This window comes from Taudactylus pleione, unplaced genomic scaffold (assembly GCF_031769625.1).
Source record: "Taudactylus pleione unplaced genomic scaffold, aTauple2 ptg000075l, whole genome shotgun sequence".
Classification (NCBI taxonomy): Eukaryota; Metazoa; Chordata; class Amphibia; order Anura; family Myobatrachidae; genus Taudactylus; species Taudactylus pleione.
In genome coordinates, this window is record NW_028284477.1 from 295,536 (window position 1) to 312,361 (window position 16,826).

General features: G+C 42.8%; 1 protein-coding gene across 3 annotated transcripts in view; it reads right to left on the bottom strand.

Moving 5' to 3' along the window:
• The window catches only part of TBC1D30 (TBC1 domain family member 30), a 142,597-nt gene that overhangs the window by 81,419 nt on the left and 44,352 nt on the right, over window positions 1-16,826 (bottom strand). For all 3 annotated transcript variants that reach the window (XM_088467778.1, XM_088467776.1, XM_088467777.1), the window contains exon 3: window positions 3,285-3,449. In XM_088467778.1, coding sequence (XP_088323904.1) covers window positions 3,285-3,449 — 165 coding nt within the window. The remainder of the gene's footprint in view (window positions 1-3,284; window positions 3,450-16,826) is intronic.

Sequence of the window (16,826 nt, forward strand, 5' to 3'; positions counted from 1 at the left end):
AGTGATACATAAAATTATGCAGAAACTGTAGTTTCTGCATCATTTTATGAAAAACCACAAACCAATAAAATATAAATACATTTTAAAAATATACCAAAAAGATTTTCTTTTCTTACCTTTGAACAAAAATGCTCAAATAATTCTCAGTTTCTAGCTGTGCACTGTTCTGTATTTTTTTGTGTGTGAGCTGGATGGGGGAAGCTGCACTCATGCTGCTGGTCCATATGGCTCCTCATCTTCTTGATGTGTGGGAGGCAGAGTTGGGGACAGGAGGAGTAGGAGGTGGGGAGTTGGGGACAGGGCATAGGAGGTGGGGAGCTGGGGACAGGAAGAATCGGGGAGTCAGATTATAGGTGGAGGGGAGGTGGGGACCCAGGGACAGGAAGAATTGGGGAGTCAGATTATAGGGGAGCTGGGGACAGGAGGCTTAAGCAGGGACAGGAGAAGGGGCTTGGTGCCAGGTATTAGATGTGGAGGGAGCCAACTTACAGGAGGAGGTGGAGGGGAGCTAGGGACCACGGGAGTAAGCAGGGACAGGAGAAGGGGCTGGGTGCCCCTGTGTATTAGATGTGGAGAGGAGGCAGGGATTAGAGGCAGAAAGCCGGGGACTGCTGGGGCCAGGCGTGCTACAGTACTCTCCATCCTCATTCACAGCACTATTGTCACTCTGCCCCCCTGTCCAGCCTGCTGCTGGCTTCTGCTCCTCCATGTGATCCTGATCTACGCCTCCAAACAGTAGGAATGGTGTCAGCGAATGACGTTACTTTCAGCACCCCCAGACCCTGTTTGAAATATTAGCAACACCGCCAACGCTGCGCATTGTAGCCAAACACCCGCCGCTCCTAACCAGCCCCCACCCGCTGACGCACTACCCGCTATACACTCACCTGTCCTAGGGAGTGCAGATGCATGCGCAGTGTCTTGCCTGGTCAACGGCGCCAACTGTATACTGGGTGCTGTCTTCAAGCCAGGGGCCAGGCCGCAGTCTTCACTCTGGGGGGCTGGGCCGCAATGACAGTCTACGCGCCAGGGCAGTCCACACCAGTCCTCATGTATGAGCTGCTGCTGGCTCCATCCCATTCTAGTTCTCCCTGCAGCTGGGCCTGCGGATACATCAATCATCTAACTAGGAGCCAAGGGATTGGCTGGCAGCGGAGCGTGACCCTGGGAACTCTCCCATTTTGAAAAAGTGGGTCCCCGGTCCTCATGTGTGGGTAAAATACGTGCTATAGCGTGTATTTGCGATTACTACTGGCAGTATATTTTTGATCCAGAATACCTCGATAGTCTTGAGCTTTTATTGGACCCTGCACAGAGTCAAGGCACCCTGTGCCAGATGTAGCAAAGCAGCCCCAAAACATAACCAAGCCTCCTCCATGTTTTACAATAGGTATGGAGTTCTTTTCTTTAAAAGCTGCATTATTTCCTGTGAGAAAGAGTGGACTTCCAAAAAAGCTCCAGTTTTGACACATTCTCACAGAAGAACTGTGGTTTGTCAATATGCATTTTAGCAACTTCCAGTCTGGCTTCTTTATGGTTTTTTTTTTTCAAAAGTGGACATCTTCATGAAGCCCGCTGTCGATCGAAAGGCGTCAAATAGTGCGATCAGACACTGACGAACCTTGACCTTGGAGTTCAGCTTGTATCTGTTTGAAAGTTTTCCTTGGCACTTTTGCTACCATTTACGCTATCCTTCTGTTTAATGTGGGGTCGATTTTCCTCTTTCGGCCACGTCCAGGGAAGTTCGCTACAGTTGTAACTGTAGTCATGGCAACATCAAGCTGCATGGAAATAGACTCATAGCCCACATCTTTAACATGCTTGTCTGAGGAGATCAGACATAAAATGATGGAAAACTCTCTCCTTTGCTTCCTCTGGTCCATGTTCAGTGTGGTACATTTTAAAGAGGCATAATAACTAAATAGAAGATTGAAAACAAGTGCTAATTCAAGAAAGCAATTATAGTTTGAAATATCACTATAATCCAATTATCTTACCAACAAATCTATACAGGCCATTTTAGAATATTTTTGATGAATAAGTAATAATTTATTCTCTTTTCACAGTTTCTTTGCTTAAGACAATGGGCTCTATTTACTACAATCCGCATTGGTAATGCAGATTGTAGTGTGATATTACCGAGTGAATTTGCATTGCGAATTCAGGCAATATCACAGGGATTTACTACAAATCCCTTGAAGGGACAGAGCTTGTGATAAAGCTCTGTCCCTGCTAATCCCCTTCGGAGACTTATCACGGTATTTTCGCAAAAAATACCGTGATTAAGTGCCCGCGCATGCGCCGACCGGTCGCCGCTGCTACCCCCCCTCCGGCGCTAAGCCCCACCCCCCGTGATCGCGGACCTCCCGCGACCCCCCTCTCCCTTACTTACACTTACCTGCATGCTCCAGGCCTCCGGTGATGTTCTCCATTCCTCCGGTCAGGTGATCTCCCATACTACACTGGGGCCCGATCACCTGATGACCGGGCAGCAGTGCACTGTGGGAGACCAGCTGACCGGAGGGGAGTCATCACCGGAGGCCTGATCACCGGTCCCTGGAGTCAGGCAAATATATATTTTTTTTTACAGTAATCAGCTTGTGGTCTGTTTAGACCACACAGCTGATTACAGAGACCGACTCCCGGCTCTGCTCTCCACGTTAGAGCAGGGCAGGAGGCCAGTAACCGGGGGGAGACCCTGGATAACGCCACCTCCAGGTGGCGTTATTATCACAGGGCTTTCCCTTGTATTTTTTTCACATTTATTTTTAGTAACTATGGTCAGATCGCATTTCCCATTACAGTTATGGGAAATGCGATCTGCTTTACTAAAAATAAGTGATACTTAGGGCTTGGAGTAGAATTTTACAAATTCTACTCCATTTGCCCTGTAATAACTATAGGTGATACTAAAATAATGTGAAAAGGGTGTGAAAACACCCTTTTTCACATTATTTTAGTAAAAATAATGTTGATAAATAGAGCCCATTAGCTTTTAATTTCATCAGTTTTCAGGAAAAATGAAGCATTGATTCAATGAGCTGCATGAGTACCAAAACATTTGTCCACATCTTTACAAATAAGTCCCTGACCATCTTTTTATAATTTTTTTCCAACAAGCAAAACATACCCACTTTTATAAATGAATCTGGAAAAGAAACCATAGCAAATACATTTATACATGTGTTGCTTAATTCATACAACATTTATTATTCTCAATTTTAAACATATTTCACCACTTCTATAAATAAATGCCAGCATCAAGCTTCCCAATGGATACTCACGACGTTTTTGTGACACGGCCTGCAGACACGCGGTCACAATATCACAATTCTTCTGCAACTTGTGCTGGAGTCTGTCCTTCTGCTTCAGCTGCCGTAGTAACTTGGCAGATTGAACCCGAATACGGTGTTTAAGTTCTCCTCTTATAGTCGTCAATTCATTGCAATCTGTAAACATGCAGAAAAATGTCAAATAAAATAAACAAACAAAATCTAAATTGCTTTATATTTGCTGATTGTTTTGTTTTCTTTACCAAATGGGCCTGCCACTAATGAACACTGAACAACCATCATCTGTGTCTGCCTGCAGGTCCCAGTGACCAGGGGCGTGTCCTGGCAGGCAGGGGGCGTGTCCCTCCCCCCTCCTCGCAGCTGCCGCTGTGTGTGTACGAACCTGCCGATGGTCAGATATGTCTGCAGCCAACGCGATATGTCGGTGAACGCCGGTGCTCACCGACATATCGCGGGTACACACTGCCTGACGGGCAGCAGATATGTATCGGTCAGTGTGTACCCAGCTTAACATCATGCATTTGCTCAATCAGGTTCTAATTATATTTGATTGAGCATGATAACCACATTGCACGCTTGTGTTTTATCAGATGACAAGGATGACTGAGGTAATTACCAAATGACCAGACGTGCACAAAGCTGTGGCCTAAATACTTACAGATTTGGCCATTAAGTAACTGTAAAATCATTGCAGCAGAAAGTGTGTGCCCAGCTTAAGCCAAGACTACAGAACTAATGTCATGTCCTGCCAAAGTCAGAAATATTAAATACACTCATATATCATTATTTAACATAACGGCATATTCTCATGGCATATTTCAAAAAGCCATAACCGGTGTGTATTTCTGTGATCTATACACATACATCACTTTCTTCAAAGGAACCTTATTCCATTCTATTGACACCATGTTGTTAAGTAACAAATTCCAAGGTTTGGTAAACAATAAAGGCTTGTTGTCCCCCCCAGCAGACAGGGTGTCATAAAAGGTGGTATTTCTATTCATTAATAATCCTCCTTTACTTGGTTGTGTTTGATGTGTAAATAAGCTTGTCATGCCTGGGATCCACCATAATTTATGACTTCTTATCTGCCAATAACATGGCTCCTCTTTTGACCCATACTGGACAATAGACATGTCAGTTTATAATTACCAAAAGGTACAATACTTTGATCCTGATTAAGAACTGTAGGCATACACCTATGCATACCACTATCTGTGTGTATTTTTAAGTGATCTAAGCAGGAAAAAAAACCTGTCTCTTATACAATGACCCATAGTCTCATTGTGAAAAATAAATCTACATGCATGCTACTAAACAGTTAACTTATACAGTGTGTTCAAACCTATTTAATTTATTTATTTGAAGAAAAAAAAATTTAGAATATATATTATATATATATATATATATATACACACACACACACACACACACAGTAATCATTATCTTACTCTATTGTAATGTTAAATATATATATATATATATATTTAACAACGAATTACACATTTATATTACAATTAATAATGTCCAATGTATTATAAATATCCCTGCTTTCATAGCTCACACAATACAGACCTGCCTCCTACCCAACAGCTTACCGTACACATAGTAGTCACACATATAACCAACAGTTTACACAAAAATACAAATATATATTGAAGAGAAGAAAAACAGTTATACATATAGTCCAGGGATGGAACCACATATTAACATCGCGTTTGGGGTCATAATGTACAGAATTGTGTTAGCAGTAATTCAGTGTTTGCGAATAGATTGTCACACATTGCATCAAGCAGATATTAGCAATGCCGGATTTATGTTTAATATCGAATATAACAGTGGTTTATTTGAATTAGCTTTCGGAGGGAACCCAGAGGTGAACTTCTGTAACAGCATCCTGAGCCTAGGCATCACCCACTGTTTGAACCAACCAATTACCCCCAGTGAACTGGAAACGTCCCGCCCTTGGACCAATGGAAGAAGACACAGCTTACTATTATACTCACCCATAATTTAACTGTATAAATTATGCTCCCCTGATCCAGAGAGCAGTAGCTGTATTCTACCAGTCATCTGGTGACGACTGTACTCTGGATCCAGGGAGTGCATGAACGTATGTATACTGGTTTGTAACTCTGACCTCTTTTCTTGAACTATATTGTACCACTGTATGACTTGTAATAATAATGTTATATATACTTTTAATACAATATTTACTTTTGGGCGTTGGAACACAGAAACTGGCCTGCGTGTGTTCACTTTCTTTCACATAAGGTTATTATACTGTGATATATTGCACTGTAATTCACATTGTATTTTTGATATAAAGATAGCCACTATTATGCATACTAGTGGTGTTACAATAAGGGATGGTATTGTGTATGCATCACACGTTGCATGCACTGTGCATACACATTTTCATATTGCCATACGCAAGGTGCATCCACGTGGCATCAACAGCCATAGTGAGATTTAAAGTAGGATTCCACAGTTCTCACTTGGTTAACTTGATTATCGCATTTATTTTTAAATCAATTTTTTATCTCCTGCTCATCAGTGTCTCATCTTTTTTTTTTTTTTACTTTGTTTGGGATAGAGTAATCTGTAATCAACCAGTTAATTACAATGTTCACTGCAGCACAGAGTACTTCAGGAGAGGAGTGGGGTGATCTTGTGGGAAACCGTGACATGTCCACTCATGCGATTGTCTTAGAGCTTAGCTGAATGCGAAGGGACAGTTTCATGCTGTGGGGAAAGGAATGAAGACAAGCGGGAAGCTATATAGAAAATGTAGTGGAGGACGCAGGATACCCCTTTAGCTCAGAATAGTCGTGTCTTGTAAACTGTTGCAGGATGATTGTTTCATAGAGAGAGGCAAGTATTACAGCAATGATTAATTTTATTTGATCAAACAGTCGATCCTCCCACTATACCTGTTTTTGAGAATTGTAAAACTACTTAAACTTGATTATATTATGCAAAAGTTTTAATGGATAAATGGTAGGTCACTTGGAAGAAGCATTTTTTCTATAGAACATCGGCATGTAAACCAAAGTTTATGCAGGGAACATTAGTGATTCATATATGGTTATGGACACGTACATGCAGGGGGGGGGAGTTCTGTGCACCTACAAACCTCCCCTACCCGCCGATCAGTAAGTGTAGTGCGGACCGCAGTGAGTCTGGGCCGCACTGCACAGTAACAAGCACACTGCCGCCAGTTAGTACACTCAGTTTGTTTTAGCAGCCAATGAGAGTCAGACAGACTGTCACTGGCTGATGCGCCCACTGCCAGAGTCAGGCTGGAGCTCCCTCATGAGCTCCATCTTCCAGCTCCCGCAGTGGGTGATGGGAGACACGTCACTACTGGGGGGCCATTCCATGTCAAATCAACACACTTTTTGTTAAAATTTTACCTCACCAGCTCAGATTTTGTTCAAATTTGGTATATGGAGGTATATATGTAGTTAAGAAAAATACAAATATTTAATTTAAATATCTCAAGCCGTTTCCAAAATATGGCTATGTAAAAGTTTCAAAAATCTGTCAAAAACACACAACCAGCATATTTTCAAATTGCCATAGGACTTCTCCTAATTAAGCTAGAGAGGTGAGAGTGGAGTCATTTTACTGTGTTTTTATGCCCTATCCTATTATATACAACACAATAGGCATTGTGAGGGAAAAAAATTTCCAAATTCAGACTGAAATTTTTTTATCATGATTACCTCAAAAAATGCGTAGACAAAAAAGTTTTTAAAAAAATCTGAAAATAATCTATACGAATGTTAAATGTTTTTCAAAATTTAAAAGTGGGAGGATAATGAGTTGACAGTTAAACATAATTTTAAACAGGAGTAGGCACTACGTTTGAAAAAAAATCAGGGCCTACTTTTAAATCCAATTATATGATGGAACAACTAAAATTATCCCAACACTTAATATTTGAAGTACATGTAAATTCTCTTTATTACTTTTTGGCAATATCTACATGTGAGAATATATAATATAGATATTATATATTCTCACATGTAGAGATTGTCAAAAAGTAATTAAAAGCATTTACAAAAATTCAAATATTGTCGGCCTAATTATAAAAGTTCTTATATGACTTTATTAACTAAAAACAATGAATAATGCTTGCAAGAAAATAAATAAATGATCTTCAATAATGTTGATGCATTGTTTATGAATCATGCTCATGAATCATTGTTCTCATGAATCAATGGTCAGGAATCATGCTCAGTATTGCAGGACAGTTTGTGGCATGTCTGTGCAAGAAAAACTTCACAAACTTGTGTTGTCACAAGCTAGATTTCGATGTTGAGGCAGAGTGGCATTTTTCGGCCACAGCACATGGGAAAGGCCCCTGTGATGGAGTTGGCGGCTCAGTCAAGAGACTGGCAGCTAGAGCAAACCTACAACGTCCATATGTGAACCAAATCCTCACACCACTGCAACTTTATGAATGGGCAGTAGAAAATATATCTGCAATTAATTTGACGTTCACAACGCAAGACGACTATATTGAGTCTGGACATTTTTGAATGATCGTTTCAGCCAGTCAGTAATTATTCAGGGAACACAACATCATGCTTTTATGCCTGTTGATTCAAGTACATCAAAAATATCTGTGAAAACCTTTTCTAAGGCTACAATATCATCTATAGTATTCGTTACAAAATCTCTACACAAACTCCAGTTGACACAAACAAATGGCTATATATCCGTTGTGTATAACAAGAAATGGTGGCATGCTTATGTGACAGACAAAAATGAAGATGAATTAAAAGTGACCTTCCTTCATCCAGCTGGACCTTCACCATCATTCTTCTATCCAAGGAAGCCTGATGTATTATGGATACCTCTAATAGGTGTCTTATGCAAAGTCGACCCTATAACTCCAACTGGAAGAATTTAAGTCATGTCTCCTGATGACACTGTAAAAACCACTGAGGCATTGTCAAACTATCTTCAGCTAACATTGCTGACTGACTATTACAATGTCAAGTATTTCTATTCAACTTGATTTATATAATTAAACTAATGAAGCCATGAAATTTATTATTACCTTTTACTACTTCAAATACACCCGTTTTTCTTGAATAAACCACCTTGCTTTAAAATTATTTTTAACTATGAACCCATTATCCTCCCACTTTTAAATTTTGAAAAACATTTAACATTAGTATAGACTATTTCCAGAAATGTTTTGAATTTTTTTGTCAACGCACTTTTTGAGATAATCATGATCAAAAATTTCAGTTTGAATTTGGAAAACGTTTTTCCTCACAAAGCCTATGGTGCTGTATATCATAGGAAAGGGCATAACAAACACAGTAGAATGGCTCTATTCCCACCTCTCTAGCTTAATTAAGAGAGCTGCTATGACATTTTGAATATATGCTGGTTGTGCGTTTTTGACAGATTTTTTAAAACTTTACATATTTTGGAAACGGCATGGTACATTTAAATAATATTTTGTATTTTTCTTAGACTACATATATAGGGCTCCATTTACTAAGAGTTTCAGCTGTTACAACTCGTTAGTGATGGTAAATAACTGATCCTGATATTTATTAATGGCATGTTTAGGGTGTGTTTATGCAGCGCTATTTCTTAGCCTCTCACCATTGTTATCAGATGGTCACCTTTATTTAGGAATGAACGGTAATGATAACTTACCGTTCGTTTTCAGTAAAAAAATTCGCCAGGTAAAGGGGTCTGTTAAACAGCGCTCACATGCGCTGCAGTCCCGGCGGCCAATCAGAGGATGGCAGATGGTCATCCTGGAAGTTCCTGTAGCGTGTACGGGAGGACACAGCCGCTCATTACCCCCTTGGTGCTCGGGCTCCTCAGTCACTGACACCATCAGGGGTTACCCATAAACCCCCTGTACAGCACCCGGCGCCCCCTCCCCCAGTGCACATCAACCGCAAAGCCCCCATTTTACCCCCACAGTATATTCCGCCCTCCGAGTCCCGCAGCAGCCCAGCACGCCTAGTTCCTTGCTTGGCAGCAGCTACAGCCTCCCTCCCCAGTCCAGCAAACAACACTATATGCTGGGCTGGGAGGGGAGGTTGCTGCCGCTGCCAAGCAGAGATCCTAGAGGTGAGCAAAACAACATATAATAGAAAAGCCGGCCGGGAACCATACAAGCCCTCCAAGTAACCCACCATAATGACGTTCGCCGGTCTCACCACACGGCGCATGCGCCTATTACAGAAGATAATAAACCACAACTTCGTCAGCGCTGTTTGGACAGATAAAACAGCGCTGACAAGGTTTTTAACACTACCGCTCGCTGGGGAGCAGGTGGTTGTTAAATACCAGCAGAATAACGGAAAAAAGCGCAGAGAACGAAAAACTAAAATATCACTCGCCCTCAAACTCGTTTGTAAATGGAGTCCATACTCTCCATATAGCAAATTTTAACAAAATCTGAGCTGGTGAGGTAAAATCAGTGTGTTGATTTGTCACGGAATGACCCTGGGGGCACTGTATAAGGGGCACTGCATAGAGGGACCACTACTGGGGGCACTGTACAAGGGTGCCCCTTATACACCCTGGGGAGGGGGGTCTTTAATAAATCATGCTGGCTGTATTTATTTAACTGCTGAATTAATAATGTTTTTTAGTGATCGAGGTGTGTGTGTGTATGTCTGTGTGTGTGTGTGTGTGTGTGTGTGTCAGTGTGTGTAAATGTAACCCCCCCTTTTATCACTAAAGGGTCACCAGGTTACTACCACCTTTGTTACTCCTAATGTACCCACCCTTAGCATTCCTCTAAGCGGTGTACATCCCTATTGTCAGTGCCTCCACCCAGGTTAATTATTTTAAATGTCAAAGGGGCTTACCTGGGAAAACCCAGTGATAGAATATACAGTGTCAGTACACATTTTCTTTGACTACCATGTATGCTGCGTGTGTAATATATATATATATATATATATATATATATATATATATATATATATATATATATATATATATATACACACACACACACATATTCAACCACCTGTTATTTCTTTTTTTTCAGGTCTCTCAATTCTCCACTGGTGACGCTGTTCCAGTTCCTAAAAGATAAGTTCTATGCACCACTCTTGAATAGGTTAACACTTTGTATTATGTAATTCATGAAGCTAAATAACTCATATCATGACATGTTGCATAACAAACACAATATACTTTGTTTCCATATGCAAATGGAATATTCAATTACAATATAATCACTTAACTCTGAATAATATGCCCAACACTTTGCCTTTGCCTACGAGTCTGTTAGCGTAGAGAATACTGAGTGCTTAAAGGTCCAGAACCCTAGAGCATAAGTCCTGTTGTACTTAAAGTAAAAGGAAGTTCATATATTTATTCCAGTTCAAGGCTGTATTCTCTAAGTGCTGGCGTGAATAATATTGTATATTGACACTGACAAGTATTATAACAACCAGGGCTGCAACTAGGTGGGGGCTGGAGGTGCACGTGCACCGCTGCACCCCGCGCCAGTGTCCTACAGCCCGGCGCTGCAGAGAGACTCCAAGCCGGACGCCCGCTGAGATATTAACAGCGGGCGCCCGGCTCCTTCTCTGCAGCGACGCGGTGTAGCCAGAGCCTGGAGTTCTCTCCTGAACTCCAGCTTCCGGCTCTCCCCACGGGCACTATGGGAGAGACATCATGATGTCTCAGCCATAGTTCAGAGGAGCAGCCGGGCGTACCGAATGCGACGCTGGATGCAGGAGCAGGGTTTAAGGTAAGTATTATTATTTTTTAATAAGCTGCACTACAGGGGCATTATTATGGGGGCATGGACATTAGCACAGGGGCATTACTATGGGGGCATGACCAATACAGGGGCATTACTCTATAGGCACTATAGGGGCATTACTATTGGGGCATGGGCAACTACAGGGGCATTACCACAGAGGCATTACTATGGGGGCATGAGCACTCCAGGGGCATTACTATGGGACCATGGGCACTACAGGGGCATTACTGTATGGGCACTACAGGGGTATTACTATGGGGGCATTTCTTTGAGACCATGGGCACTACAGAGGCATTATTATGGGGGCATGAGCATTTCCACAGGGGCATTACTAATGGGGCATTAACACTACAGAGGCATTACCACAGGTACATTACTGTGGGGTCACTACAGGGGCATTACTATGGGAGCATGGGCACTACAGGGGCATTGCTATGAAAGCATGGGCTCTACAGGGGAATTACCACAAGGGCATTAATATGGGAGCATGGTCACTACAGGGGCATTACTGTATGGTGGGCACTACAGGGGCAATACTATGGGGGTATTAACATATGGGCATTACTATGGGGGCATTACAATATGGGCACTACTACAGGGGCATTACTATATGGGCTCTACTACAGGGGCATCATATGGGCACTACTACAGGGGCATTACCTCAGGGGGCATTAATATAGGGGCACTGATGCAGGGGGGAATTACCAGAGGGGACGCCAAATTACTGTCTTGCCCCTGGTGACAAAAATCCTAGTTTCGGCCCTGTAACAACTTACATGTTGAGTCTTAAAACATTGAACTACAGGGGCATTGCTATGAAATCATGGGCTCTACAGGGGCATTACCACAAGGGCATTAATATGGGAGCATGGGCACTACAGGGGCATTACTGTATGGTGGGCACTACAGGGGCATTACTGTATGGTGGGCACTACAGGGGCATTACTGTACGGTGGGCACTACAGGGGCAATACTAAGGGGGTATTAACATATGGGCATTACTATATGTGCTCTACTACAGGGGCATTGCTATGGGGGCATTATCATATGGGCACTACCACAGGGGCATTACTATATTTGCATTACCTCAGGGGGCATTACTATAGGGGCACTGATGCAGGGGGGAATTACCAGGGGGGGCACCAAATTACTGTCTTGACCCTGGTGACAAAAATCCTAGTTTTGGCCCTGTAACACCTTACATGTGAGTCTTAAAAAATGGAATTAGTGCCTCATCCTTACAGCTAGAATATGCTGTTTTCAGATAGTTGTAGTAAGAATATATATCCAATATCTATATCCTATGCTGTAATCCTCAGGTATAAGTTAAATTGCAGTATTATGTATTTAATTGTATCCTTCCCTCTCTTCTTTCCCTTATGCTGAAAGCTATCTCCTTTTGATATAATAAAATGTCTCATATAGACACTATGAATTCTTCTCTTTTTCCTTTTCTGTTCTTCCCCGAATGTAATGTAAAGATTACTGTAATGTTCCTTGAATGGCATATACTTCTTATTACCACTGCCACTATTTAGAGCATCATCCACACAGCTAACATGCGCTGAAACTCTCTCTCCATATGAGTGTCAGTACCACAACCAAGTATGTACTCCTTGTGGACAGAGTATATGAGATATTACTGCTCTTCTGTCCTCAACAGCAGTCTCTATATATGGGCTATATGTAGCTGTGTAGTGCCAAGTACTATTTACTCACAGTCCCCTCAACATTGCTGCTTGTATAAGCGCTGCTCCTGCTTTCTCCTTGTCACTGCTGCTACCTCAGCACTGATGCCCCTGTCAGGGCTGCTGCTACTGCCATCCTTTACACTGACACGGCCCCGCCTTCTGGCTCTCTCTCTCTCCCACTGGCTGCCGTCCTTTGCACTGAAATGGACCCCCGCCTCCTAGCACTCTCTCTCAACTGGCTGCTGGCTGAGCTCACATGAGCCAAAGGAGGAGGCTTGTAGCTGACAGAGAACCCTGTAACTCCGGAGGTGCTGCCCAGCATAGCGGGGACTCACCAGGCACTCTCACCCACACTGGCCACTCCGTGATCAGCGCGAGTCCCTCCGCTCCTCTCCGCCGCCGGGACCACCTCCCGCGATGCCGCCTCTCCTGCAAGACAGGGTGAGTACCCTTGTCTCACCTTCTTCCCCAGCTATGGCTGGGCTCCCTCTCCGGCTCTGTCCCCCTGCGCCCGGCAGCATATCGCTGCTCACTGGCTGCCTGGGTCACAAGAGGGCAGGCACTGGAGGGAGGGACCTGCAGACTGCCTCTCAGCTGCTGCTAACAGCTGTTATATATCCTCCCTCTCACCGGATCCTATTTTCCTGACAGGAACCAATTCACTCTATCTATATTACTCCGCCCCCTTCTGCAACTATCACCAATGTCTGTGAAATGTGTATTTGCAGCATGAAGCACTAAAGTCCACTGGCACCATAGATATCTAAAATGCACAGGGTACATACATTTCCACTTATTTACATCACATCACATATATCCCTACAGTATATTTAAAATTTACCTCATAAATGGCATTTTGCTGTAAATAGATTAATGAAAATATATACCTGTTTCAATTGTATATATGAATTATATTTATATGTAATATATCTCCGTAACCCTAACCAGGGTTACATAAATATATATTTGCGGCTAGATGTTTTTTCATTGGTTCAGCAACCAAGGAGTTGGAAACCTCCCCTTTCAAAATCTTGCGTTTGCCACTGCAATGGCTTACATGCTGATAGCCAAAAGAATTACACTTTTATCCCCAAATAAGTAAATAGTGCCAGGAGAGGGTTTGGAAGAAGGCAGTGAAAATGAATTATATTGTGTCGTGCAATATTGACCAACATTAAAGAAGCACTGAAGGAGACTTCTAAAAATGCACATAGACAACTATCTTATACAGTCCAAGATTGCAATGAGAAGCAAACAAGGTCCAAAAAATTGTTGCCACCTAATTCCAATGGGTTGGGTATGGGAGACCAACACTCGGGATGCTGGCTGTCAAAATACAGACAGCGGCATCCCGATGCTCATAATCCCAACAGGGACTAGGTAAGTATCCTATCCCTCCCTAACCCTGATCCTCCCTTCCTGCATCCTAACCCTCCCGGTTAGTGCCTAAACCTAACCCTCTCCCCTTAGTGCCTAACCCTACCACCCCGCAGTGGTGCCTAAACCACCCCACGCATGGTGCCTAAACCTAGCCGCCCCCCCCCTCTCCGCGGCTACCAGCTACTCCGGTCCGCTATACTTCTGATCGGGATACCGGCTGTCAGGATTCCGGCGTCAGAATCTCAACTGATGTCGGGAGTCCGGCGTGGGATTTCAACAGTCGGCAACCCGATCCTAAGTAAATTCACTACATCCCAGCTCAAAATATTTAATGTGCTGTCACAGAATTGAATTAAGTAGATATACTATCCTCATGTCAAATAAGAACAATATACTGCACCTCCCAAGTATTCTAAAGTTTCTCATTTTCATTACACTTTCATTAGCTCTTAACATGTTTGTTTGGCTTAAAATAGGTCAAAGACATACATTCATGTCCTCAAGTAATCGGTCACACACTTATCTTTACATTTCATTGTGCAGAGAATTATTTTATGAATGTGCCTTGAGCAACAATTGGTGGAGAAAACGTAATCAAGAAGGCATGGTAATGCTCCAGCAGAGACCTTACACAGTTCTTCCCACCCTCCCTTCATACACTAAGCTGGGTACACACTGACAGATATATTGTTCGATCAATTGATCGGCCAGGGTATTTGCTGCCCGTCGGGCAGTGTGTACCCGCGATATGTCAGTGAGCGTCGGCGTTCACCGGCATATCGCATTGGCTGTGCTGCACAGCCGATGGACAGATATGTCTGCAGACATATCTGTCCATCGGCAGGTGTGTACGCGCGGTCAGCAGAATGCCCGTACACACACAGCGGCAGCCGGAAGGAGGGGGATGGGACAAGCCCCCCTGCCTGCTGGGACACGCCCCCTGGCTGCCAGGACCTGCGGGCAGATACAGATGATGGTACTTCAGTGTGTATGAACAGCCATTATCTGCAGATATACAGTATCTGCAGATCACTCGATCTGCAGATATATCTGTATAGTGTGTACCCACCATAATACACATACACAACAGTAATAATTTCAGCCACACATTCACATTAAACAAAGACCGGGACCACTTTAGCTAACATACTGTATTTAATATTTGAAATTGTTTTTTAAAATGTTCATTTGTATAAACTACAAGATGACTTTTAAATCATCAAACATTGTATTTTTCCGCAATAGATCAAATGAAGGACCCTTTAAAGCAAGCATCTCATAGACTTTGTCCAGACTCTGTCTGGAATGCCTCCGTTTGGCCGGGCAAACCCCCGGCCCACCCAGCAAACAGGACGAGCTGTCACTCAACATCGACAGCTCGCCCCGTCTGCTAAGAGACCCCTAGCGACTGAGCGCCCGTCGCTAGCCGGGTCTCGCGCATGCGCACGGCGGAGCCAGCTCAGTCGTGCACATGCTCTGTGGGGACCATCGACCCGGTTGCGAGCACATCGCCGCTTGCGACCGGGTCTGAATGAGACCCTAAGTTTGAAGCTGCATACACACACAACGATTTTATTACCAACGATTTTATTACCAACGATTTTCTGAACGATTTTCTGTCAGATTATCTGCCAGATTTTTTAAAGTGTAAGGAACAATTTTTTTGAACTACAAACGATTTTTACATATTCCCTTAATGAAAATCGTTCAGTTGGTCAGTCTGACTGAACTACAAACGTGAACGCGCATGAACGATAATCGTTCGTTTTAACTTAGAAAGTGAACGTTTTTTTCAACGATTGAACTATAAACGATATCGTTAATGATAATCGTTAAAAAATTCATTGTGTTGGTATGCACCTTGAGTGCTACTTTTATGTCAGGGGACAGTGTGTGAAAAAAGGGAAGCCACACAGAAAAATTTACCTGCCAATTTTTCTTTATGAATGGATGTTTATTATTTTCTTTTAATACATCTTAGAAGGACAAACAAAAATATGGCTGCTACAGACATGAAAGTCATACGAAGTCAGAGGGGGAGAAAGAGGTGTAAATGTCAAAGTGAAAAAAGAGCTGAGGGGATGCATTCTAAAGTATCTCTGCACACTATAACGTGCCATGTAACTGTGGATGACATGCTACTCACATAACACTGGAATAATCTTCAGTTATCTATCAGCAGTCTAAAGAACCAAACCAAGTCGAAAAGGCATTTGTCAAGCTGCTTTTTTTAGTCACCACCATGATTTATATGAAGAAAAAACATACTTCACTTTTAGAAAGCGAAGGTTGCCTAAACGTGAGATGAAATAAGATTCCTGGGGTTTTTGCTGATCGGCTGTCTTGACAGCCTTGTTACTAGGAAGATTAAGTGGGTTCAGGTGGTTAAGCTGACCAATGCTGTGAATTCTGGGTGTGCCTGTGACAGGGGTATAAAAGAGGTGGTGTGCATGTGATCTGCCTCTTTGCTGAATCTGGAGGACAGATAAATAATAAAGCTGCAAGCAGCTGGATACTCATTTTTCTTAATCCCCTTCCAGTTCCCCCCTGTCATCCCCCCCCCCTTGCTCCTTTCTTTCCATAAGTGCTTTCCTCCTATTTAGCACCCCTGTAGGCCGAAAAATATGATTGTCTAATGTAATACTAAATATGGAATACAGCTGAGGAGGGAATGGGTATGAAGTCCCGATGGCA